This window comes from Pollicipes pollicipes, unplaced genomic scaffold, assembly GCF_011947565.3.
Source record: "Pollicipes pollicipes isolate AB1234 unplaced genomic scaffold, Ppol_2.1 Scaffold_2555;HRSCAF=2994_pilon_pilon_pilon, whole genome shotgun sequence".
NCBI lineage: Eukaryota > Metazoa > Arthropoda > Thecostraca > Pollicipedomorpha > Pollicipedidae > Pollicipes > Pollicipes pollicipes.
Window position 1 is genome coordinate 36,703,657 of NW_023596136.1, and position 26,788 is coordinate 36,730,444.

Genomic DNA, 26,788 nt, shown 5'->3' on the forward strand with positions numbered 1-26,788 from the left:
AATGCCCGCTTGAAATCGAGATTCACTCATGATCCATATATAAGCCGTTCGACGCTCCTACAAATAAATAATATACACATGTCATAACCGCGCAACGGCCTTAAAGGGCTGCTGTTACATGGTATGAAACCACGAGAGCCAGAACGAACTACAACAACCCAAAAGCCACGACCTACCACCTGCCAACAACGGAGACCTAGGTCAAATCAGCGTCCCCCCCCCCCCACGTAAAGCCTGACTACGAGTATCGTTGGTAAGTGAACGCGTGCGACGGTAACAGGTTAGGCCAAGCAATCGAAGCGAGGCGAGGAGCAAGACAAGACAGAGAGCAATACGGAACATATGGCCGACGATTTATCATTTCGGTTCCCTCATAGCAGCGTTCTCCGAGCCACTGGCATGCCGCAGGGCGATAAACCCAAAAAGGCACCGATGCTGCCATCTTTTGTCAGCTCAAGGGACTAGTAGTAGTCCTCTTCGGCGTAGCCATAGTCGTCGCCGCCGTGCTGGCTGAGAAGCTGCGCGGCAGACAGCATGGTATCGTCCTCTTCGTCGTACTCGGCCTCCTCCTCGTCTGCAATCCGCCAGGAAACACGTCAGCCAGTGACAGCCACGGGCGAACATCTGCTGAGTGCCGCTCTTCGCGCGACACATCGAGCGACGTCACATGCGCAGCAACGAACACGGATGACAGAATCTGCGGCCAATGTGGCGGACAGTTAGGGAGGACCACATCACATACGGCGGGAAGACTCGACACAGTCACGGAATACGTCCACAGCATCAGGCCGTAATGACTACGGAATTGCTAGGTAGGGTTGCAATCCCTCTCTGGACATACATTATCACCAAATGGAGTTCAAAACACTACGGAAAAAAACATCACGCGGTTACCGTGTGTGTGCCTCGGGTGTGCACATGAAATTTAGTGACGTGATGTGGTATGAGCCCTAGAGGGTCCCAAGTGGCACAACAAAATGAGACATAAAAATACAAGTCATACGAAATACAAACGGCTAGCATGACATCTCCCGTGCTGATGGAGCCCATCATCGTCGAAAGCAAACAAGGAATGCCACGGGCGGCGACTGATATGACTCATCTGAACTGTTTTCCATGGCTTTCCATTCAGAGGCATTACGCAACGATTTTTGTCTCAGCATCCCGTGTGCCGTTTATGTCAATCAGGGCCACGCAATGTCACTGCCTACGCTGCCTGCACGTTCGTCACCACCTTCGTGCCTGGCGGAAAGCCATGTGGGAGCCGACGGTTCTCACGAACGGCCGGCGCCGGTGGATGACGCCGCATATTCAGGACGTTCTCGAGGCGGGGTGGCCTCGGGGGGGGGGGGGGGAGGGGGGGGGGCTCACACCCAGCGCCTTGTCTTAACAAATATTGATATGATGAGCACTTTAAAAAGGAGGACTAATTTGGCGTTATGTTTCTTCTCCGGACACGCACAGCCATGACACGCTCCACATACAGGCACACATGTCATTCAACTCGCTTAGAGGTCATGGGACGGCAGTAACGGTGATAACGGTAACGCAATTTTGTACACCTCATTGTTTTAATGTCTTTTATTTAACATGCAAGAGAACTTTTATCAAGTCCACAAAAGCGTGTGATGCGGGGGGGCGGGGCTTCCACATGGCTTTCACTCTGATGGAGAAAATGCTAAGCGTAGCTGGAACAGGGTGCATCGGTCACTCTCATCCTATATATATATATATGTATATATATATATATATATATATATATATATATATATATATATATACGCATACCTTCATCTGGCTGCACGGGCCCCGACTCGACGACCACCGGCCCGGACTCGACCACCGGCTCGGGCTCGGGCTCCGGCTCCGGTTCCGTCTGCGGCTGCGGCTGCGGCTGCGGCTCGGCTGCTGCTGCGGCGGCGGCCGGCTCCGGGCCGGAGCGGCCGCCGCGGGGCGCCAGGGTGGGCGCCGGCCGCGGCCGCCGGACGCGCGACGGCCCGGCCGCCTCGCTGCCGGACAGATGCCGCTTCCTGTCGGCGCGGCGGGCCCGGCGTCACATGAGAGCTCGTGCGGCGGCCGCGACCAGGCAGCCACTGCTGACGACTGTGGTAGGGCTCGCGCACGTGCCGAAGGGGGGACGTGCGCGGAACGTTACCCGATGTGTTGAGCTACTCTGGTCTAGCATGACCTGAAGTCCGGCTCAAAACAAATGGGCTATTTTGGCAGGCAACAAGAACGTAAAAAGCTGTGAGCACATGTGCGGCACGTGAATTTCGTGGCGCAACACGTGGCGCAGGAAAACAGACTGGCACACCACGGAGCGGACCCCACAGCAGCAGCGGTGCTCACCGGGAGGCTGGCAGCACCAGCTCGGCGACGTCTGGCTTAAGCTCCCGCTTCAGGTCCACCTTGGTGTCGGCGGCGCCCGTCAGCTCGCGCAGCACGTCGTAGTTGATCTTGTTGGAGATCTTCTTCTCGTGTAGCATCTTCTCGATGGCCTCCTCGGCCGTGCTTGCCGCCAGGCCGCCCGTCTTCTTGCGGCGCGGGCCGCGCTTCTTCTTCTCGGGCTTGCCGTCCCTCTCCCGCTGCAGACGCTCCTCCTCAGCGCGCTGCCTCTTCACTGCGGCGGCGCACGGCGGTGTCACGGCGGACGCGGCCGGCACGCGGGCGGATGCCGAACACCGGGTCATAGTGAAGGTTACGTTACGTTGGTGCAATAGTCGTGATGTGATTACTTTGGATCGTTCGTAAGTCGTCACGTTCGGTTGCGCCTCGCTAGTCCAGATGATTTTGTTTGAAAGCCTACCTGGAGTGCCTTCCGCACGCTTCACAAGGAAACAAAATATGAGGTTTATCCAAGTCCCTGGGCTTTCTAGACACAATCTGACGGTCACAAGTACATGCCGGCATCCATATACCATGGTACATATACCATATACATATATACCATATACACATAGTACATCTGGCGGACATATGCCGGCGTCCACACCACGCAGAACGTGCCAGAACGTCACCACCGGCGCACGCAGACCCCTAATCAAGCGCGCCTCTCACCCACCTTCCTCCTCCTTGAGGAAGTCGGCGTTCAGCTTGAACCAGAGCTTGGTCTTGAACCGGATCTCGCGCGGGGACATGATGTACGAGTCGATCTCGTCGTCGTCGATGCCGCTGATGTCCAGCTCCAGGCTGGCCGGGTCGTCGCCGTCGGCGGCGGCCGCGCCGTCGCCGTCCACCGACGCCGTGAGGCCGAGCAGCGCGCGGCTGACTCCCATGCCGCTCTCGGCGCCCCGCGGCGTCAGCGCCTCTGGCGGCGTGTCCGGCGACCGGTCAGTGGAGCGTGCGGGCCGGCGGCGGCCGGGTCACGGCCGGACACGGCGTGGGGGCCGTGGACCCGGCGTGGCGGCGACTGCAGTGCCACCACCGACCCCAGGCGCCATCGTAAAGGCCGACGGGACAGCGCCGTCGCGCGTCGGAACACATCACCGTCAGCCTTCCGCCCTCTATCCAGGCGCGGTGGCATCGCGTGCCTCACAGTCCATAAGTAGCCGGACAAGAACAGATTGCGGGCCCCGCCACACGTAGCCGGCCATCGGCATCGACGGCGTGGGGCGTCAATCCCGCTCACCCCGGTCCTCAAACGGCGCTGGCGGTTACCCTCCGGGCACAGCCAGCGCCACCGGATGGCCGCGCATCCGAGAACCCACCGGGGCGCTGCGGGGCGGCAGCTGCAGCGGCGGCAGGCGGCGGCGGCGGCGGCATGAGCGCGGTGTCGGCCGCCGGGCCCAGGTCCTCGCCGACGCAGTCGCGGATCAGCTCCAGCGTGTGCTCCTGTACAAACAGCGAGACGTCCTGCGACTCGCGCCCGTCGCCCGATTCCGGAGACGCTGGCGGCTCGTCTGCCGGGCGACGGGGGACGGCGGTCAGGCGGGGCGGCGGCAGACACGGGAGAACGTGGACCAAGGGCGCAGCCGGGCAGATGAGGGCCAAGGGTGTAGCCAGGCATGTGAGGACCGGGGGTGTAGCCAGACATGTGAGGACCATGCTTGCAGTCAGGCATGTGAGGACCAGCGGCTAGCCAGGCATGTGAAGGCCAGAGGTGTAGCCAGGCATGTGAGGGTCAGCAGCTAGCCAGGTTTGTGAGGACCAGAGGTGAAGACAGGCATGTGAGGATCAGTGGCTAGTCAGGCATGTGAGGACCAGCGGCTAGCCAGGCACGTGAGGACCAAGGGTGTAACCAGGCATGTGAGGACCAGGTGCGTAACCAGGCATGGAAGGACCAGCGGGTAGCCAGGCATGTGAAGACCAGAGGTGTAGCCAGGCATGTGAGGACCAGAGGTGTAGCCCGGCATGAGGACCAGAGGTGTAGTCAGGCATGTAAGTACCCGCGGGTAGCCAGGCAGCCATTCATGGCGGTGATGAAGAGATACAGTATAAAGAATGCATAGTGACTGGCATAGCAACATGGCACACCAGCCACAACCCGTCGGGTTGTACGCCATACTCAAATAAAGGCGACTATCTCTGACTGCGGCAGAACCGGCTAACATCGCTCAGCATGGTCTCACCACATGGGAACCAAAACCAGCACACCTCGTCATGCTGCCGGTGCCGGGCCTTGGCGCACCGCAGCGATGTTCTCACCGATGGAGTTGTTCCATGTGTCCTGTAATCGCTTTTTACGATCATCTAATTGTTTGTCGATCTCTTTCTGCAACGCCTTGATTTCTAGCGTCACCTCTCCTTCGTTCAGCTGAAAAAACCATCGCTAGAATCAGACAAATGGCGGGCTAGTTAAAGTGACGGTGTTTGGCTGACCCATTCAACGCCAGCCCCCACAGACAGCCTAAGACTCGCTTAAAACATGAAAGGTGGGAAGTTAGTTTAGACTGTCGTCAAACAAACTTTGTGTGACGAGCAAACTATTGCCAGTGCAGTCCACACTTCAGAACCAGCGCAGGACCACCCCGAACAAAGATGCGAATCTCCTCACAGCACACTGCAGAAAGGCCCAGGCCCCGTTGCCAACAGCAGCGCAAGTCACCGACTCCACAAGAGCGCCGAACGACCACCACATCAGCCAGAGACGCCAAACCCGTGAGCTTGCTACCCGTCGGAGCGGACCCCGCGGCATTTCTCTGTCACGTGGCAGGTCACCGACCTGTGCTATCCGCTCCTTGTCCTTCTTCCGGGACTTTGTGAACGCTGGCGGGTCCATCTCGTCCTCCAGGTCGACGTTCATGAACTCCTCCACCGTCAGCGACGACGACGGCGTCTGCTTGAACTCGGAGAGACTGCGCACGCGAGGCGTGTGGATCAGCACGCGGTATGCTTCAGAGGCGAGCGCGGGTGTCGGCAGCGCACAAACTCATAAAATCTTTCAGACTTTCAAATATTTCATTTAGATATTCTTCGCACAAAAGTCAACTCGCAAGAGCAGCTCGCCGAGAGCTTCGCAGCACAGAATGCTTCTCTTGTGTTTCAGATCGTTGAAATAAACTCCTGTCGATCTTTGAGCAGATACGCCCGACGTTCCACCCGGAGGACGATGCTCGAGCGCCCCCCCCCCCCCCCCCTCCCCTGCAGGGTGCCCCGTTGCCGCCGGCCCCGCCGGCCACCGTACCGTTTTTTGACGGTGCTCTGGTGGACGCGGACGATCTTGATGACGTCATCGACGGTGCGGTTGAAGCCGTGCAGTCGAGTGGCCATGAGCAGGGCGGCGCCGCACAGGCCGGACGGCCGGCGCCCCATGTGCAGCCAGTCGCGCTTCATGCGCTGCATCAGTCGCGCCGCCGTCACAGACACCTCGTGCGTCCGGCCGCCCAGCTCCAGCTTGTTAGCGTAGCGCAGCACGTACACGCACGGGTCTGCAGAGACAGGGGACGACGTTTAACAAGGGAGAGGGTTCAGCGGCCTGCGTGATGGGAAGGGGGAGCAGGGGACAGAACGGAAGGCTAGCTGTCCAATTATCCACTGGTTGTGTTATTTGCATTTACATCATGAAATTCAACTCGACTGAAAGATTCAAACAAACACTTGAAGACAGTGTGTTCGAGGCAGATAGCCTGACGGACGACAGTATGGGCCAAGGGTTTCTGCCCGTCTTGGTCAAATATTGATTATCTGGGCCGCGTTAAACCTAGGCGATATGGCAGCATCTACTGCAGCGAGAATAACGGAAGCCTTGACGGGAACACAAGAAACACGTAAACAACGTTCGGGAGTGGGGGCAGTATGCATCCTGCGGGTTATCAACCTCTTTACATGGTGAATTGATATTTCCAGTGACAGAAGAATGGCTAATAAACCAGTGAAACAACAAATCATGGAAAATCTTCAGATCACCCAGGCTGTGGCTTGGGAAAATGGTGAGTGCTTAAAAACGCGCCACGTACGCCGCAACAAGAGAAAACTATCGCAACACATGCAGCAAATAATCAAAATAATCACACCACAGTGGCAAAAAATGGAAGGCATTTAGTGAATGAAAGTTTGCACCTCTCAGGATACAATATTCACCTGCAATGCTCCCAACAGCAAAGCGGGTGCCACTCAAGAAGAGAAAGACAGCTGAATGCACCTTAAAATCATATAAATTGTGACTGGCAGAAATTACCACATATTACTTCAGAAAACATGAGATATGGTTACTCTTCCTTCCACAAATTTGCACTATTAGAAAATCGATGGCAATTTTTGATGTACTTCATTGCAATGTTAAATGATAAAAGCTTGAAACAAGGCATCTCAGATGAGTATTTTTAAGCATCTAGCTGCCATGAAAGCTATAAATCATACAAATCACATGCAACCCATGTATCATTTTACTGAAACATTTCTGCATAAACAGTTTTCTTGATCTAGCATATTCAGGAATCAAATATTTGGAGTAAACACAGGACTCCTACAGAACCTGAGGTAACATAAGCCTCATAACCACCATTAGAAATGTCTTGATGTTCATTGGCATTTTTGCACCTAAAGAAACACTACCTTATCTTAAGAAAGATATGCTAGAAAGAGACCTCAAGAAACACTATTGCCCTGGTTTTAACTGGGCTGGATACAAAGCTACTACCTGAACTGACATCACACATAGCTCAAAGTGTACAATGCAGATTAGTTGTATCTGGCACAGTCCCAATACACATCTCCAATCTTCCAGTGTGCTGAGACACTAAAAAGTCTTAATCTTCCAACAAAGTGCAGGTTTTGGGGAGCAACAACTAAATACTACCATAATTTTCTTGTGCTATCTTGTTGCCGCCTCATGCCAAAATTTTGTATCCTGCATTCTGCAGCACAAAGGGAACAATGATTGTCATGTTTTATCAGAGTGATGTAAATGTGTCTGCCTTCACCTAGCAAGATTGTGCAGATTAAATTGTGTGAGCATTTATACACTAGTTATCTACCATACCAGAGCTTCATGTACGTGGATAAACACGGGCATGTGCACCCCTCCATTGTGTGTGCTTCTGAAATGGCATGTGAAGCGTACTTGCTCATAGAGTTCTGCGTGGACACAGGTAACATCTTGAGTAGTGTTGCACAGCAAGTCTTCAGTGCAATAATTTTGAAGTCCTTGATAGAAAAAAGTTGAGGATAAAATTAATTTGTAGGTAGCATGCACAATGCAGAAGAGGGAACAGTGTTACAGAAAAATGCTGCACATTGATGCACAAATCCCATTTGTTAGCAATTATTGGTAACAATGGCGCACCATTCTTAAAATTCCAGCTGTTTAGCAGGGAGTCCTTTGCTTAAAGAGCTGACCTTCAATGTACTTAGATTATTTGAACCAATCATTAGGATACATTACAAGTATATTCAACCTCTGAAGGCAGGGGTCATGGCACATAAGTCCTCCCTTGAGAGGTTGAATATTCTCATAACATACTCTGCAAATTGATGTTTTTCTTTAACTAGGATCTGATAACATCTTGCTTATCAGTATGTTTTGGGATAAGAACACTAGGAGTGGCATGAGTGATGCATCTTTAGTCAGACATGTAGTTTTGAATTGATGTATTTGTATATATTTACCTTAAATGCTTGTAAATGGGACCAAACCACCATGCATACCTCCAGTGTCAATGTCTCGGCCCCACCACAAATTTCGCCGGCTTCGGCGCAAAATGGCCATTGCGGTCCGCGCACTCCAGAACCCCATCACCATCACAAACAGTCAGCTCTGCCGCCCGTCCTCTAACGCCACCGCCTGGCCGCCGCAGCGTACGGCAATGTGGGCGGCAACCTGTCGCCGCCGCCGCCGGCGCCGGCCGACTGCCAGGACGTGCCGCTGCAGGTGCAGCAGCCGTTCAGCGCGCCCACCTCGCCGACGGCGCCGGGCGCGCGACCGCAGTGCCTGTCGCCGACGCCGGTGCCCTCCACCAGCGACCCCAACTGGCAGGCGACCAGGGCCGGCCTGCGCGAGCGCAACGCCGCCATGTTCAACAACGAGCTGATGGCGGACGTGCACTTCGTAGCCGGACCGCCCGGTGAGCGCGCCGGCGGGATGTGGAGGCGTCCACGCCGGGCGGGCGGGCTGGGAGCCCTGGACCGCACAGACGGGCTGCAGCCGAGCACAGCCGGCACAGAGAACATCGCCGCCTGCGCCCGGACAGAATGCAGCCAGAATTGTCCACCCTGCGCCGCACCACACCCGGCGTTCTTGGGGGGAGAATAGTTTGGATGTCGTTTTTGGGACGGACGTGATAGGCCGTTAGGTAATGAGCAACGCGTTACACCGGCCCAAAACTGTCCAATACATGCCGTTGGCACGTCCCACACCCGGCACGCAACTCCTGAAGAGTGTGCATTTCTCATCTAAACCGCCAGCGTTGGGAACATGGCTGGGGGGATCCACGCACCCTGACGTTGACCCCCACCAAACTCGAAGGATCAAAAGTCGCACCACTGCTCGCCGTCCATGTTGACGCCCACCTCCTGACGCTTCGCCCTGAACGTGCAGGCGCCACCCAGCGGATCCCGGCGCACAAGTACGTACTGGCCACGGGCAGCTCCGTGTTCTACGCCATGTTCTACGGCGGCCTGGCCGAGGACCAGGACGAGATCGAGGTGCCGGACGTCGAGCCGGTGGCCTTCCTCGTCATGCTGCGGTGAGCGCGCCGCCTCCGCCGCCGGCCGCGGGGTCGGCGTCCGCAGCTGACGCGGCGGCGACGCCGCTTCGGTGGCCGGTACGGAGCGCCAGGCGAGCGGAGAGGTCTATTTGGCCCGTATCGATACGCCGACGTCCTCGCATCGCCTTGCGTCCACCGCAAGGACCGCCGCCGCTGGCGACCACTTCAGACTTCTGTAAGCGCTATTCCGAGCACAGCTCCGAAGCAGCCGGGCGGCCGCGCGTGGTGCCGCGACGTGTCCGACGCCGTTCGGGGAGCTGACGCCCCGTCCGCCGTCCCGCCGCAGATACCTGTACACGGACGAGTTCTTCCCGGAGGCGGACACAGTGCTGGCCACGCTGTACGCCGCGAAGAAGTACATCGTGCCGTTCCTGGCGCGCGCCTGCGTCGGCTACCTGGAGACGAGTCTGACAGCGGGCAACGCGTGCCTGCTGCTCAGCCAGAGCCGGCTGTTTGAGGAGCCGGAGCTGATGCAGCGCTGCTGGGAGATCATCGACGCCCAGGTGCGACGTTCCCGTCGGGCGCGGCGACGGCATGATCAGCGGAATATGCGTCCGGTGCTTCTAGTCTAGTCTTCTAGCTGTGCTCTGGTGCATGATATGCTGTGATGATGTTGATGATAATGACGATGATGATGATGATGGTGATGATGACGATTATGATATGCTCTGTTGATATGCCATGATATATGATGTACGATATGCTCTGATTCATGATTCGCTATCACACGCCGATGTGGTTTCGGATGCGCCAACGTCCTCTTCAAGCATTGCAACATGCACTGATCGACCGTCGGTAGAATGTGCTTCGTGAAAACACGCTTGTGCACCATGTGGGTCGCATGGGTGGTCGGCTCCACCATCCTCAGCAGGGACTGGGCCGACTCCGTGCGGTCGCTGACGTCCCGGGTTCTTCTCCAGGCCGAGGTGGCTCTGCGCTCGGAGGGCTTCACCGAGGTGGACCACAACACGCTCAAGTCGGTGCTGGCGCGCGAGACGCTCAACTGCAAGGAGGTGGTGGTGTTCGAGGCGGCGCTGAGCTGGGCGCGCGAGGAGTGCCGCCGCCGTGGCGACGACCAGCCCACGCCCGAGAGCATGCGACAGGTCGGCGCTGGCTGCTGTAGGACGCCCCTCGCAGGGGGCATGTTGTCTGGCAAGGTTTCCCGGTGGCAATGCGTGCGATTCAGTTGGCAAGTAATTTTGCGACAAGGAATCAAAACTATGGGATTCGAGGTCAGGATCGAAAAGGGCAACATCGGTATTTCAGTATTGATGGCGCTTATGCCGGTGACAAGTTACCGTCATTTCCAAGCCAAGTGGTATTGGAATCATCAATTTTGCTCGCGCACTAGCAGTGACATCCAAGTGTCGGTAGTGCGCCGCATGTGACGTCATCGTCCGTGGTCTCCCGTGCCGGCGAGTGACGTGCCGAGCCTGACCCGGTGCCCCGTGCGTGCCGGCAGGCGCTGGGCGACGTGCTGTACCTCATCCGCATCCCGGCCATGAGTCTGGAGGAGTACGCCGACACGGCCGCCCAGTCGGGCATCCTCACGCTGCAGGAGACCACCGACATCTTCCTGCACTACACGGCCAAGCAGAAGCCGGCCATCGAGCTCTCCTCCGTGCCGCGCACCGGTCTCAAGGCGCAGGTCAGCCGGGCCGCCCTCTCACCGCCGGGTCGCGGGCTGGCATGGGGCCATGTCAGCCCCGGACGCACGGCGAGCGCAGTGGCAGGCATCCTGCTGTGACCAGGACGGCGCAGGCTACACAGGATCCGTTCCTTCGGGAGGTTTGGACGGTCAGGGCAGCCGCTGGCTGGCTCTTCTAGGTCTCGTCTCCTGACGGATCGGCTCAATGCCGACACGATGCCACTGGCGCTGTTTCCGCACTCTCTATGCGTCTGTTTTGTTTTGTTTTTATGTTGTGTGCGGATGCCCCGTGCGTTCATGGCTTTGGCCGGGGTCAGCGGCGGTGGCGCGCCATTCACGCGGACGCCGCCGGCAGGTCTGCCATCGGTTCCAGTCGTCGGCGTACCGCGGCAATCAGTGGCGCTACCGCGGCCGCTGCGACAGCATCCAGTTCTGCGTCGACAAGCGCATCTTCATCGTCGGCTTCGGCCTGTACGGTTCGTCGAACGGGGCGGCCGACTACCGCGTGCGCATGGAGCTGAAGCGACTGGGCCGCGTGCTGGCCGACAACACGGCCCACTTCTTCTCCGACGGCAGCAGCAACACCTTCCACGTGCACTTCCGGCACCCGATACAGGTGGGCGGCGACGGGCGGAGCGACGGCCGGTTCGGTCGGGGATCCGAACGATTGACGAGTGCCGCATTCATCGCAGCGGCATGCTCAGTAGGGCGAATAAACATCGATGACCATTGCTGGGCATACAACGTACCTAAACGATGCTTAAATCCCGGGCGATGTCGGGTACGTCCGGGCCCATCGGCGGCGGCCTTGATACGCGCGACAGGCGTCTTGGCGTAGATAGGATCGGTGCTGTTCATACATGCGTGGGGATCCTGCCAGGTTTATCACTCACGACCCTGCGCGTGTCTTCGTGCGCGCGACCGATCTGCCGCGTTCACGCGCACGCTTGGTCCCTTCCGCCCTGATCTTGTTGCTGACGCCCGGCCGGCCGTGCGCCACGCCCCGCGTCCTGCCCCTGACCGGCCGGTCCCGTCTTTAGGTGGAGCCGGACACGTACTACACGGCGTCGGCGGTGCTGGACGGCGCCGAGCTCTCCTACTTCGGCCAGGAGGGCATGAGCGAGGTGGCCGTCGGCCCGGTCACCTTCCAGTTCCAGTGCTCGTCCGACTCGACCAACGGCACGGGCGTGCAGGGCGGTCAGATCCCCGAACTGATGTTCTACGGGCCGGCGCCGGCCGCCGACGAGTCGGTGCGGCTGTAGTGGGCCGCCGCCGCCGCCGCCGCCGGCTGGTCAGTGCCATACTGCGGGCGGGGGCGCCGCGCCGGCCGCCCCGGGGCGCCCCGATGTCAGGGACGGCCGCCAGTTTCAGGATCTGAGGTGTGTTCGGCGGGGGAAGGGCGGACGCGCATCGGTTGCCGCTGTTGGTGAGTTGTCGTGTCGTGTACGGCAGCGCTGTTGTATTGAGCCCGGCAGCGTTCCTTCGTACTGACATATGCCTGTCAGGGCGAGTGTACAGTGTACGTGTTCGCATGTGTTCAGGTCGCGTCGACGACTGGGTGCACAGCAGACGCGCATGTTCACGATGTGGCGCGCGCGCGGCGAGGCCCGCGCTGACGTGTCGTGGGCGCGCTCGCGGCGCCGCGGCGTCTCCGTTGTGATGACCCCATTGATCTGACTGTATATGGCAGCGATAGAGCTGCGGGTTATATTGCCGATTTGTGGATCGGTGTCACTTTTACGGCTCGGGCAAATGGACGACTGTCTCCATAAATACAGCAATCTTGCTACTAGATGACGCGTTTTCCCAGCCTCGACCGTTCCGCGAATGGGTCATGCTTTGTGGTGGATCTCCAAATTCTGAGCAAGTGCGCGATTCAAAGTCCGGGCCAGGCATCGAACAGGACAAGCCACGTCTCGCAAAATGCGGCACCAGCGCGATGCGTGCCCTCAGCTTCCCTCGCTCATGTCACACAGAGCATCCATATTCAGCTGCTTGGGTGGCAGGGGCGTCGATATTTGTGCATGCATGCTTCACGTCTGGCTTGGAGTTCACCACCTGCTGGCCCTCTCCGTGTTCAAAATCGGTTAATTGGCTTCGAACCGGGCGGCGGTCAACCCGGCATCCAGGTGTTGCAGGCTTGCAGGTCGGATGTCTGGGTTCGGGGTCAAAGGGTAATGGATTGGCACCGACGCACAGCGCGCGGGGGCCGCCGGAGAACCAAGATTCGTTCAGCATGCATTTATATTTCCATTCTGGACACACTTCTGAATAAATTTTGGGACACCACACATGCAACGAGCTGTGCGTCTCAACCATTGCGACCTCACGAACGGCCGCGACTGAACAAGTCAACTGAGCTCGGGTCCGTCCCCGCGGATGACATACATAGGCACGAATATTGGTCACAGGGGCGTCAAAACGACTCAGCTATTCGTACGACGCATGTGACTTATTCCGGGCCGATGGCAATTTGGGGCTTCGACTCGGAGGGATCTATTGATTTCATGTGAACAAGAATCAAGCTCACCAATCTGAAGGGACTGTCCCCCATTTGTGTGGCCTTTTGGACTGATAGCCACCACCATGATTGTTCCTTGCAGTTCATAATCAAGTTCTTTTTAAGACTTCAAGTCGTCTTTTTCTGAGCCAGATGTACGCGAATTTGTGCAGGCAATGACTTGCATATGGGAAAGTCACCCAGGCATGCACGTCATACAAATTTCACGCGAGCACTCGACTCCGACCAACGGCGCCAATAGCTCAAAGTCAGGACTTGGCCTCTGACTGCATGTATCGATCATCAACTGCGCTGCGCCACAAATAACGTTAGTATTTGGACAAATGACGGTCGTGAGGCTGGGGATCAACTAACTTCAGAATTACCACCGTAACCGAAAATGCAAATGCAGGTACGGAGGATTCCAGCACGGAAGACAAGGCCACCACAAAAAATGCGGAAACAAAAGCGCGCACACTCTTTCGTCAAATCAACACACGTAAATGCAAAGGTCACCTTGAGGCACGTAGAAGCACAACCGAGTGACCCCGACAGCGACAGCGGCAACTCTGGCCGCGACTCTGACGTCACGAAAACGATCCATGACGTAATCAAACGAGGACTTACAGTGGAACGCATTTACTTAGTAATGAAATCGTGTTATTCAAAGCAGTTTTTTTGCATTTAAAAGTATGCCAATGATTACAAGCGTGTTTTTATCCATCATAGCTGATGCTTCTCCCGTATCTCCAAACATGGGACAATCCCTTCAAAGGGAGCATCCCACTTTGTACCTTGTATCTCTTTTTGTGCATTTCACTTGAAGTGCAACAGCCACATTCAAGATCATTCGGTGCAATTCACAGCCGTGCCTTTCATAGGCCCTTAATAAATCCTTCTCGTTTCGGAGCTACACGCCCGCGAAGATGTGCAGAATATTCCGGGGAGACCATTTCAATGTCACCCCGGCATCCGTGGCGCCATAATAACGTCATTCAAATCCCGCCATTTCATTGGCAATGCGGCGATCAGGGATAAGAAAAATAGGATTGTCGAGTCGTTCATAGCTGGTGTTCATGAGCACGGTTGACATATATAATGGCCGCCAATTGGCTCTCAATTAATATTATGTAGGGTACGATTGCGTGATCGAACAATGACGAATTGAGGAGCATATGCACTAAACAGAGAAATTGTGCTGTTTAGAGCAGCCTTTCCCACTTAAAGTATCCCAAAGTTATAAGTAAGATTATTTCACCATATCTCATGGTCACTCTTATTTCATCAAATGTGGAACATTCCCTCTAAGCAACTAATGGAACCTGCCTTGAACTGATCTACGCCTGAACTGACATCAACATGGCTGGAAGCCATTCTCAGAACACGAGACTGGGATTTCAACCCTGAACCGGAACTGAACCAAACAACCCAGTTTCGAATCAGAATGACGTCAAAGTTGGTGCATGTCAGTCCCTGTTCAACGCCATATGTAACAGCTTTCAGACTTGATCTTAGTGTTAATAAACGCAAAACAAATTAGATGTCATTGGTTGGGGGAGGGCGGGGGGGGGGGCACAAGATACGTGCCGTAACGAAAACATTGAGCATAGTACCGTGTGCAGGATAAAATTGCTTCAAATGCCAATGTGGCACCTTTTTTACACAATGTGCGCAAAGCTCTACCTCTGGCCATAATTAACGCTTTAATACACATTTGGATAGCATTGATTTTGAATAACTAACGCATAGAACTTATGCTCCGAAAATAAAGCAGAGATATTACTGCACTGGTAGCCGGGCCTCAAGCTCCAAGAATCTGAACCGGACTTCGACTCATATGTGACTCAACGTTACACGCGGACATGGAAACGGCCACGCCGAGACACAGGGCTCGGCACCACCACTCCGACGCAAACACAGATTCAGCTTAGACCTGGGGCTGGAAGGCCTGGTTCACACCATGGGGAACGACGCACAGCGAACGGTTTGCTACGCCAAGTACTGCCTTGGACACACCAGTAACATAGGTTGGCCCCGTTGGACAGGCGCAGGGATGGCACCCGTGAGTTACCAGCCGCCACCACGACGCTGTAACTCACGCTGCTGGCGCCAGACGCTCCCGGTAACCTCACAAACGGGTCCGATCAATGCACTGGAAAGTTCGTCTTTCACGGGAGTTCAGCCGGCGGAAGTTACTGTTGCACCGTTCGAAAGCTCGTTCATATACTGCATTGTTTAAACGTCGCCTGGCTACGCTCATGACCACGCCTGAAAGCTTCAATACACGACAGGTCGGCGAGGGGGCAGGGGGGGGGGGGGGGGGTGGCAGCCGACAACTCAACGCAATATTTCACATAGCTCTTCGGCGGCGCATGCAAATTAACAGGGTAAAACTCGCGCTTATCTCGCTCCCCCCCCCCCCCCTCCCCTCCCAGGCTCCAGTGGGGTTCCACTGTTACTGGTGCACGCAATCCATTACTTTACAACCAACAAAATGCTTTGTTCGGTGCGGCCCGAGCATAAGCGTAGGAAAGTTTCAACAAGGTGAGGAGGGGACCAGGCTTGGGGTACACTTAGGGAAATGTTCGTGGGTGTCAAGCACGGCGACCAGGGCAGGAGTGGGATGGAGAACTTTGTCTGCTCTTAATGCACATAACACATTTTGGAGATAAGTGCATGTCCTCATTGCTATACTGTGTGTACACCTTCAGCCATCTTCTCATCGTGCATGATCTTACGTTCTTGACCTATCTGTACCATTCAGCAGACATGGCATGCTTTTTAAAATTGTTCATGTGTTTCAATGACGTTTACCCTGGGGAAGCAATATTCCACGAGCGGGGAGGAATTTGGGGTCACTGGGGTCATCTATCTCTACAGTTCACGTGACAAATTAAGGCCCAGGTACAGGCTGGTCAGAATTTCAAAGACGCGCCAATGGCCTACGATGCGTCTAAGTTTTCATGTGCCTGGGTTTCGCCAACTAATGTGCAAGAAATGAGCTTCTGTCGTAACAGTTTAGACAGAAACAAATTCGGAAGCTGAATGTGACATGTCAGAAACAAAGCGACAAAAGTCATAAAACCGGTGTTTCTCCAGTACAAACCCAAGTCATAGAATACAAGAGATTCTTTGGGCTATTCCTTGTCTGAGTCCGCTGCCGCCCACCAGTGGCGGCCACTACCCTGGACCGGCTGTCCCCCGCACGACTGACCGCGAACTGATCGCATGAACGCTTTGCTGCATGTGTATGGATCAGCACCACCGCTTATTGGTGTGCAAAGCAGATGGGACGCCTGCCACAGTATCTAATGGCGAATTATACTTCCTCACACCGCACGATAGCAAAATTCAAACTCTCGGGAATCTGGTTCCTTTAAGCATAATTTTGTTCAGCCGGCAGCCTGCTTCAGCGCAGCCCGCTTGATCCGTCGTTTTATGTTGGACGAAGACGAACACTTCTTACACAAGTTCCGTACTTACATCTGTCGCACACGTTTTGCATAGCCCGGCATTTTAGGAGAATAACTGATGTTGCACGCATTGCCGGCTTTCCACACAACTTACATGCTCTTAACATTATTGTGCTACCTGACTGAAATTGTGGTCGTTATCTGAAATGTCTACCAGGTTACGGACGCCTATAATCACCATGATTACCTTATTGGCCCGATGAATATATATATATATATATATATATATATATATATATATATATATATATATATATATGTTCTTCGCAAAACGTTTAAGTTAAAGATAGACGTGGCATATCCATCTTGAACTTCACGAACCTATGTTGAAGGAGCTTAAAACAGGCAGGCAACAAACCAAGGCTATATAAAAAGACAGGACGACGGTTTTGATACTTAAGTAATCTGGAACGTGCCATGAAACATCTCAGTTCGCCGTACATGATAGGATAAGTTAAATAGGATAAGTCCGTTATATAGAATAAGTCCGTTCCGGTGGCTCAGTTGGTTAGAGCGCCTCCTTTCCGATCTACCCACCCGTGGCGGGGTGGGTTCGAGTCGCTTTAGACACTCGCTATTTGCCCCCGACAGGCCGGTGGCAGCGGTCGCGCTGAAGGCCAGTTGACGTCAGGGGACAGCACGGACCGTGCCGAGCATTGCGGCACGTTAAGCTTTCGCCACCAAATTCTGCCGTTGACATGGAATTGCGCGATCGGGTGGTAGGGGTCAGGGCTCACACAGCAATCACTGCTTAGCGTGAGCCCTGATCCCAGAAATCCATCCATTCAAAGGGTTCGGATAAAATATTCTTTTTAAAATAAGATACCGTCATTTACCTCATGAATCAATTCTTTCCAGCGCGGTTTGTGGGCAATTTCTAACCTAGGTGCATCGACTAAGTGAACCTGATGTAGAGTTAGATCAAGAACGCGCGACACAAACCCCAGGCATGGATCGGTGTTCTGGGTATCCCTTCTCACGAGGAAGGAGCATTTACGTTAGACTACGTTTGCGCAGTCGTAGATCAGGAGGTACCCGCGCCGACCTCCGCTTTTGCGGTATAAGACCTGCTTTTTTAAGAGCCATGGGACGTGCCGATTTGCAATGACCACAAGCCCAGCTTGAAACGTTGAGCACTGTCGATATAACCAATGTGAACACTAAAACGCTGTCTGATCAGTACCTCCTGGCGCATTTAAGGTCGACACTCCAGCGTAGCAACCCTGAACTCGTAAAGCCGAAAAAGGATCTGAAAGTATTCCTTTCTTTCTTGTGTAATATTCAAGAAACACTCATCCTTTTTGGACACTTAAAAGGGGCCTGACCGTTTCCCGTACGAGTCGAACAAACCTCGGCGATTGCTTTGCAATGATAACTGAGGAATGGACCACCCACCTCCCTGGTGCTGAAATCCATCAGGGTTTCCCAAGTAAGTACAATGCGCTGCAGCCGGGACTTTGCTATAAGATAGCGTAGACACTGAGAACAAGGCCAGAACTCTGATGCTAGGTAAAACTATATCTACAGCACGACCATGTCGATGTGATGCGCTCCAAAAGTCGCGATCCTCTCACAAACTCTGTGGTCCGGCGCCATACTACGTCCTCATATTCCACCAGGTCCAGGTCCTCGGCGTCTAATCCATGCAATGCCTACAGAGTTTTGTGCCAGACTTACAAAGGTTACAAAGGCCTGAAATGTCACCAAGTAATCATACAAGAATCCGTTGGGAAACTTCACCCGAAGGCATTTTTCCAGGATTCGAGATCTTTAGACATCTAGCAGATTAAAGGAAATGTTTCAAACTTCAAGACATTGCAGTAAGCACCAGATATAATGAAACAACCTTACTTATAAATATTGGTATCATATTACGTGCAACTATTGGCATTTTTAAAGTAGAAACCGACCGCTCCAGATAACACAATTTCTCTGTTTGGTAAATGTGCCCTTTGATACGTCATTGCTTGAATCCGTCACCGTACCTTGCACAGCATTGATTGAGAGCCAATTGACGGATGCTATATCTGGAAACCGTCCCCACGAACGCCAGATATGAGCGATTCGACCACTGTATTTTTCATAGCCTTGATCGCCACATGGCTTATTGAGTGGTAAGATTTGAAAGATGTTATTATGATGTTATGAATGCCAAGATGGCACTGAAATATTCCCCTGAAACAGCCTTTCCGTCTTCACGGGTGTGTAGCTCAGAAACTAGAGAGGTTTCGGTATTAAGAAGGGAAGGGCTGTGAGCTGCACCGATTGATCTTCAAGACGGCCATTTCAGTCCAAACCTCCCATAGGCAAAGTTCCAGAGTGGAGCGCTTCCTTTAACTTACAATTTCGGTACGTAATTCCACATGTGTGAGGATCTGAAGTTTGAACACAGTTCGTTTCACACGCATTAATAAAACGCCGACGCAACACGACTGCAAAGAAAAATCAGCACTTCCCCGTTAAGTACTAAAACTGTACAGCATCACGCACGCTGATTGGCTGAAGGGCAGCCCGTGCGCGCGCAGAGCCGCGCGCGCTCGGTACTCACCCATGATGGGTATGTTGATGCAGAGCGCGTTGGCGAGCGCCATGTAGGTGCGGCCCAGCTCACACACGTCCACCAGCAGGATGTCGCTGAAGTCGATCAGCATGTCTGCACGCACGCTCGTCAAGGAAGCCAACGCAAGTCAAAAGGCAGCCGGCCGGTGCTGAAGTACGCCACAAAGCTAGCGACACACACAAGTACAAATACTCTGCATAGGTGCATGGGTCCAAATAAGTGCATGGGTTACATGTCCTTAGCACATTGTGGTCGCTGTAGGCTGGATTTTGTCCCTGGACAGCGCACCCTGTCACCCTGGAAAAACGACGAACTAGTGCAACGGGGTTCGTCCAAACAGCTAGGCTCAGCCCTGAACATACTGATGGAGATCCACTCTGACGTTTGGCAAGCACATGTCCATAATGGCTTGATCGTGTTATGTACGGGCATTCCTTACCGCCTTGATGCGCCTGATTATGTTAGCAACTGTGAGTGAGTATGCACCCTTGGCACAATGGAAAATATCCAGCTTAAGATTGGACTTATTACATAATATCCGATTGGACTTAAGAGCGAGGTTTGCGCGGTTTTGGAGTGAACATGGCCCATACGTTGGCATGTACATGCTTCTTATCAGCAGAGCGCTTTTGGAGTTCTTCTTTGAAGGTAGATCATTAAGCATTCCTCCCACAATGTCGCATTACCTTCAGGGTTCATTTCATAAATGGCCGCATTTTGCCGTTAAGTTCGCGTTACTCTATGCGAGCACAAACGGCACGTTAGTACATAAGAACTATCAGACATACGCCATTGCGCGGTCTTTCTTTCACGCGGCTTCGCGTTCCCAGCGAACGGTCGCAGCACTAAATAAACCGACACCACAGACGGTCCACGAGTCACCACCATGCACCTGTTTCTTGGATTAATAGGTTGCCTTCAACTCGGAAGATCCCGCCCCAGGAAACAACATGCTCAGCTTCCGCCGGAAAGGATACGCGGCGTGCCCTCGGTGCGGCAGGTGATGTAGAGACAGGCGCCGATGACCTGGTTGCTGCGACGGCCCCGTGTCAGGCCGCGCGACAGCGCCATCTTGAAGAAGTTGTGCGCTGTGTCCACGCAGTGCTGGTTCAGGCTGCAACACCGCACAAGTGGGGCATCGCAGGAGATGCCAAGTACGTGGGAGGGGGTGCGCTGGCGAAACTCTCACAGCGACACCAAAAGCCCAGCTTTTTGCATGAATCTTTCGCATTCGTAGACGGGACGACGGGGTAGTCTTCCGTGCATGCATGCTTGGATTACGTTATCAGTGGCTTTAGTTCCATCACAGGGTACGCATTAATCTAATTAAGATCAACAAAGCGCGAAATGGCATAGAAACGGATCATGTAAGTGAACAACACTAGAAAGGGAAAGTATCAGTCCACGACAATAAAATAACTGAACACCAGAAAAAGAATGGAGGAAGTCCTACCGAAGTTGCTGGGCCAACCAGTTTATTTTCTTCTTGGCATTTCTGAGCGTCAACTCGCGCGATTCCTTGCCAACGCCCGTGTGAAATCCTGCAAAGCAGTTCATTGCGTTTTATTGCAGGAGTGAGAAGATGGCGATTATTGCATTCCGCTAACTGGCGGAAGCAGGCAGACGTGGTAGCCAGGAACAGCATACATTCATCACGAAAAGCACATAAAGGTTTTTTATTAAGCGTGGGAGCGGTCGAAGTCACGCAACTCGACAATTGTGTAACAGACTAAATGAACCTCAGTACGGGCTCACGAGCGTGACATTTAACCCTACGCTGCGACTCCAATCCCAAGAAATTCCCGACTTAATGCAACCGGGTGAGAAGTACATCCTCGCCCACTCACTCACCGGCAGCCAGACCCTTGGATCCCTTGCCGTCGGCGCCGACAAACTGTCCAATGGCGTTGCTGCCGCCGTGCGCGTTCTCCTGGAACTGCACTTCCGAGACGATGATATGCTCCTCGAGCACCGAGCCGCAGCCGGTGCAGACGGCGTCGCCGCGGCCGGCGTCCACGTCGATGTCGCCGCAGCCGCAGTGCTGGCACGTGCGGGACGACATGGCGCTCCTCCGACCGGCTGGTGCGCCTGCGGCCAGCGGCGGAGCTCAGGGGGTGGCTGGCGCGCGATTCACGCCGGGCAGTAGCAGGAATTGGGGCTTTTAGGAGTCGGACGCGACTTAAGTGGCGCATTCATGCTATTTCGCATTTAGCGCTCACGGCTCCCGCGCCCACTTGCCGCTGGGGCGATGAGACAATGGGACACGGTCCAGAGTCGAGCTCACGACCTGCCGTATAAGGTCGGGCCACGCAGTCCCCCTATCTGCACTTGAGATGTCTCCACGCACTTTCACACGCTCGTCTCTCACGTTTTCAAGACAATGGGTTCTCAAAATTTGTTTCGATCCCCTGCAATTAGCCGCGCAAACGTCGGCTTGATCGGAGCAATGGCGACCGAGCTTAGCAAAACCTGAGCTTTAGAAGTGCAAACCGCTCACGTTTCTACTTTGCAATGCTAACATAAGACTTATTTTCAAGAACGTTGATGCGAAGGCAACGTATTAGACTCTCAATTGAATAAAATGCGTAGTAAATGTATGCCGAAGCGGAGATAAATGCAGGCCATAATAGTTTGCACACTATGAAGGGGACTCACGACACGGATTTATAAACTAATTGTTAAGAAAAAAATTGATGAATTTGTTGCACCCACAACAGCATAAATGAGTCAATCGATGTGAGTGAAATGATCATTAAACACACACGCACGCACGCACGCGCGCACACACGCACGTACGCACGCGCGCACACACGCACGTACGCACGCACGCACCATTCAATCGTTACATCGATCAGCATGGAAAGGGATTTAAGTGGCATAGGAGCCCTAACAACGGATTTTCAGCCAAGGCTGAGGGATAAATGTTTATTAGGTACTACATTTGTTGGTTCACAATCATGTCCATGTGTTCTGTAAACTCAGGTGTGCAGCTGGGCAAGTTGATGAGATGAGCTCCTACTCAAACATGGTTCATGATAGGTGCAAAATCTGAGCATGAAATTCACAACCGACCATTTGAGGGGTGTTGATGTGATGTGCAGAACAACTACATTAGTGTCCTTATTTTGCAACTGTGATCTAGTCTAGTGAGCATGGTACACTTTGACAGGATATTGTCAGCACAACTGAAATTCCAACCATATATCTTGAGACTATGATTTGTAGGACTAAGCACAGGTCCGCAGTGCCCACTCTTCTTGCCAGGGTGAGAGGCAGGCGACGCCATATCGCCTCAGCAGCTGAGTGCGTCGTAAAGCCTCAATGACACTCACACTAGCAAGTACCATCAGATGGCTTTCAACTTTCATGGTGCCTTCACAAGATGGGAGCATTTTCTTTTTTTGGCCAAGGTTTGCAGGTAGTTTGTCGTTTTGGTGGATGTGACATTAACCTTAACAGCAGGAGCTAGAAAGCACACGTGATTGCCTATTAATCGACACACTACATAACAACATGAGCAAAGCTTGATGAATGAATTTACTCTGTTGAAGAACGGGCTACAGTTTAACTACCCAAATGCATGACCTTACACGTACCATAATTGAATGGCATCCCTCACAGGAAAGCCCAGTTAACCACATTCTCTAAGTCAAGTTGAATTGGTTCACTTGGTCGAAATATTCTGACATCCCTACCAAGTTAATCTTGTCAGCAAATTTCAGTACACAATTATCAGTCCTATGTCAATATCATTAACCAAAATAATAAAGAGCGAAGAGCCCAACACTGGCCCCTGTGAAACCCAAATCTCTGTTAACTCCCGCTAGTATTGCGTACCAATGAGCACTGTTTTTTGGTTTCCCATCTAGCAGCTAAGCCCTTACCAAGCTAAGAATTTTCCCTCAATGCCATGAAACTTTAACTTATATGCCAGAAATTGGTGTGGCACCTTATCACATGCCTTACTACAATCTAGATTAGCAACATACAAAGTATTGCCTTTATTTATCCATCTATCTGTCCATATATATCTGACTACCAGCATGCTCCATAAACTCTAGAAATGTGTCAAACAGGACCTAATGGAAAGGAAACCTTGCTGACCACTACTTATCAACTGATGCCTATCTAAGGGTGACCGAACACTATCCGTCACGAATTTCTCTAAGATCTTACATACTCCTGATGTTCGACTGACAGGCCTGTAGTCACTCTTTCCTTTGGTACCCTTCTTAAAAATCAGCACCGCATTCACATTGCTCCAGTCTTCATGTACTTCTGAGAAGCTCTATGATCTATCAAATATCAACATGAGAGTTACCCTAGCACATTACCATAGCTAAAGTACTAACACATTTCTTCGATGCCCTACCACATACCTGGTCAAATCTGACCACCTTATCTAACTCGGTTTCTTTCAAGCTACTCCATACCATATTCTTGGTCACTGTCAAACAGACAAATGCTGTGTGGAGCCTGATTTAGAACATGACTTATTTAAACACATATCATAGCTGGAGCACATATGGATGGGGACCAGCAAATAACCCTTAAATCAAAATGGTGGCAAACTTGTCCAGGATACTTTTGTGTAACAGCAAGATCCCTCTTATGGTATTCCTTTTAGAATGGCTATGACCAGCTTGATTCTTTCTGTTAGTTACAAAGGCAAATTCACCCAAAACATGATTTAGCATTGCACCTCATTTACACAATAAAGTAAGAGTTTTACAGGAAAAAGACAATGAGACATGAGGGTTATTCTAGGTTTCACCATCTCCCATCCAGTATAACACCTAAAGTTGTTGGACAAGCAAGATAAAAATATAATGTGATCATCTAACTGATGAATGTTCAGCATTTGGATAACTCCCAATCTAGTTTTAAGCCCTGGAGTAGTCAAAAAATGCCCCTTTAATAGAGCATTTTTACAACACTGTGAGGTCAACACTGACAGTCTGATAAGGCAGCTTCCTCCAATAATCTACCACCCTACAGACAGGGAGTATGATGCCATTGTGTTCTGCCATGGGTTAACTTAATGTTATGTGAATGTCATCTTACAGTGTTGCTTCCATGGAAGTCAAATATATCTCTTGGATAACCATGCTGTAGACCCCTAACAGCTTTCAATACTCCAATGAAACCTACCCTAAGCTTTCTACTTATGTTTGAAAGTAAAACTGCAGATCATTAATCTCTGTTGATGAGGCATATTTTGAATGCCATCAGCTATTTTGTTTGCTTTTGTTTTGCACCCCTCTTAAGGCCAGCAATCTTCTTTAAAAGTTGGAGCCCAACTCTGGTCTCAACAATTAACAGAAACAAAGTCCATCACCAGCACAAACAACCCAAACACTGCTTACTGGAACAACAGGCTGACCCAAGGCACACAACAAAGTATTTGGAATGCAGAAAACCCTGCAGCCAATATATTGGTTATCATACTAATCTAAGGGTATGCAGGCATGCATCCAGCCAATGGCTTAACTAAAGTCAAATGTTGAGAGGTCAAGATCAAAACCTGTTAGACTTTTTCCACACAAAAGCCACATGTGCAATGCTTACTTTAACATACCTTAAGGCTCAACCCACCATTGCTACAGCAGCCTGGTAGACTTTGTATGACAATGGCTTTTCATGGTTGTGGAAGGTGAAAAAATTGTTACCCTCCTGCATTGGAATAAATGCAAAAAATGGGATTAGCCATTTAGAAAAGTTAAGATGGTATATGAACATATGAATTAAAACACTACAGGCTTCTGGTTTATTTCTATCTGCTGTTAACATCCCTGAGATGCAAAAATGCACATATTCTTGGAGTGAGCACTGAACCCCCAAAAAGATGTAACAGCTTTGCAGCAGTACTGTGTCTCCACCATGGGCTATTTTGCTGTAGGCTGAATTTGAATAAATAGTTGTGATACCTTTTTCACTTTGAAATTACTCAAGTTTAAAAGATATTTGCCTCACCTGCTACTTTGATTCATTAACAGTTATTATGCTTTAGTGGTGGCTTAACCGCAACTGTTATTTGTGCCTTCTTATTCGACTTAAACGGGCTGAGCCTGCCAATTTGTACGGCATGTATCCTTTTTGAGAAGTTTTCTTGGGAGACAAACCATACAACGTTTCAGCATTTTGGTTCATAACTTTAGAACAAAACTAGACTGCAAACAGTATGCGTCACGCTGAAAAGGTCTGGTGAATCAGTGATGTGGCATCATGATCATGATTATGAAGGTCACAGGGGGTGCTCACTGCAATGGTCATTTTGCACCCAGGTGACATGTGACATTGCATAAAAAACTGCAGTTGTTTACACTAAATTCTGATATTGCCCAGTTTGGTACACAGTGACCACTAATTACAGCCTGTACATAGCCAATGCTTCAAGGAATTGTGATTTCCAAAAAATTACTTCCAGGTACAAATACTACCCACAACATTTTCAAGCAAATATTTTTTAGAACTAGAAGGACTTCCACCTGGCCAACTTTAGAGACAAGTCTGTCAGGTTGAGTATGCTGACAGATAGATAATATACACCCAGCACAGTGGAATAATCTTTTGCATGTTTCACAGTAGGACTATAGGTGGAAGTGGGCACTTTTAAATTCAACATTGTTGCTTGTGGTTGTAAAGATATGTAAGTACATGTATTGCAAATTTTCAGCCCATTCTGCCAAAAAATCAGACTTAGAGGATATGCTCAGTCATTGTAAAACACATTTTCTAACACCAGTGTGATCATATGTACATTATGTATGTTGTTCAGAGCATTTGAGAAGAACATTATGCATACATATATTACAGAAGTAATAGCCCCATTCCTCATAGGCAACCCAGAGGAATGAAGAGATAGATGTGTTGATATATCAGAAACATATCTTTATAGAAACAAATAATGATAGCCATAGATGTACCACAATATGAGTCTTTAAGACATACTGCTGCCATTCGTTTCAATAATGGCACCTTGCCTAAATATCGACGCATCTACCCCTTCATTTCCCTCGTTTTTCTCCGGGGAATAAGGTTATTGTTATTGCCTTATCCACGCACAATTCTGACCAACTCACCACGTGGAAAGTATTGAACAGAACCGGGCGGAACCGTGCGAGACTGATCCCATCCACCACGCGCACCCAACGCACCCAAATGTGATGTTCTACTCACTCCTCCCTTTCGAACCTCAAGCAGTATGTTCGTCGTCGCAAATGGCTCTCGTAGTCCATTATTGTGATCACCTTTAAATGCGTCCATATGCTGACTGCCTTATAATCTGCCAAATTTAGGCGTAGGCTTTTGTTCCTTTGGCGGAAAATATGAGCTCATTCCGTTTGATTATCCGGATTATTCAAATGCTCGCCGAATACAGGCGTTAAGTGGTCTCATTTTTAACCTAAATATAGCTTTCGTGCATACATAGCCATGCAAGAAGTGGGATTTCCACCCCCGACT

General features: G+C 51.8%; 2 protein-coding genes across 2 annotated transcripts; one reads left to right on the top strand and one right to left on the bottom strand.

The window, feature by feature from the left end:
* Window positions 1–1,999: 1,999 nt before the first annotated feature.
* LOC119100854 (transcription factor IIIB 90 kDa subunit-like) lies at window positions 2,000–26,486 on the bottom strand (the record flags this gene model as incomplete). The annotated part of the gene is made up of 12 exons (XM_037224027.1): window positions 26,407–26,486; window positions 21,176–21,412; window positions 20,778–20,865; window positions 20,302–20,438; window positions 19,313–19,417; window positions 5,624–5,867; window positions 5,162–5,294; window positions 4,645–4,753; window positions 3,748–3,899; window positions 3,062–3,281; window positions 2,350–2,620; window positions 2,000–2,030 (listed from the first exon to the last, which is right to left on the bottom strand). Coding segments are annotated over exons 2-12 (1,701 nt in total), but the record flags the coding sequence as incomplete, so codon positions are not given.
* Window positions 6,222–12,583, top strand: LOC119105695 (BTB/POZ domain-containing protein 6). Its single transcript, XM_037229166.1, has 8 exons — window positions 6,222–6,368; window positions 8,235–8,501; window positions 8,975–9,122; window positions 9,430–9,646; window positions 10,064–10,246; window positions 10,606–10,791; window positions 11,147–11,407; window positions 11,832–12,583. Exons 1-8 carry the CDS (start codon window positions 6,296–6,298, stop codon window positions 12,051–12,053), a joined length of 1,557 nt encoding a protein of 518 aa, XP_037085061.1. The 5' UTR covers window positions 6,222–6,295; the 3' UTR covers window positions 12,054–12,583.
* Window positions 26,487–26,788: the final 302 nt, after the last annotated feature.

Bases quoted from the DNA above. Each gene is read 5' to 3' on its own strand.
- LOC119105695 (XM_037229166.1), top strand. From the start codon at position 6,296: ATGGCTAATAAACCAGTGAAACAACAAATCATGGAAAATCTTCAGATC. The intron at 6,369-8,234 runs GTGAGTGCTTAA...TGGCCGCCGCAG, and splicing joins GGCTGTGGCTTGGGAAAATG to CGTACGGCAATGTGGGCGGC. The intron at 10,247-10,605 runs GTCGGCGCTGGC...GCGTGCCGGCAG, and splicing joins CGCCCGAGAGCATGCGACAG to GCGCTGGGCGACGTGCTGTA.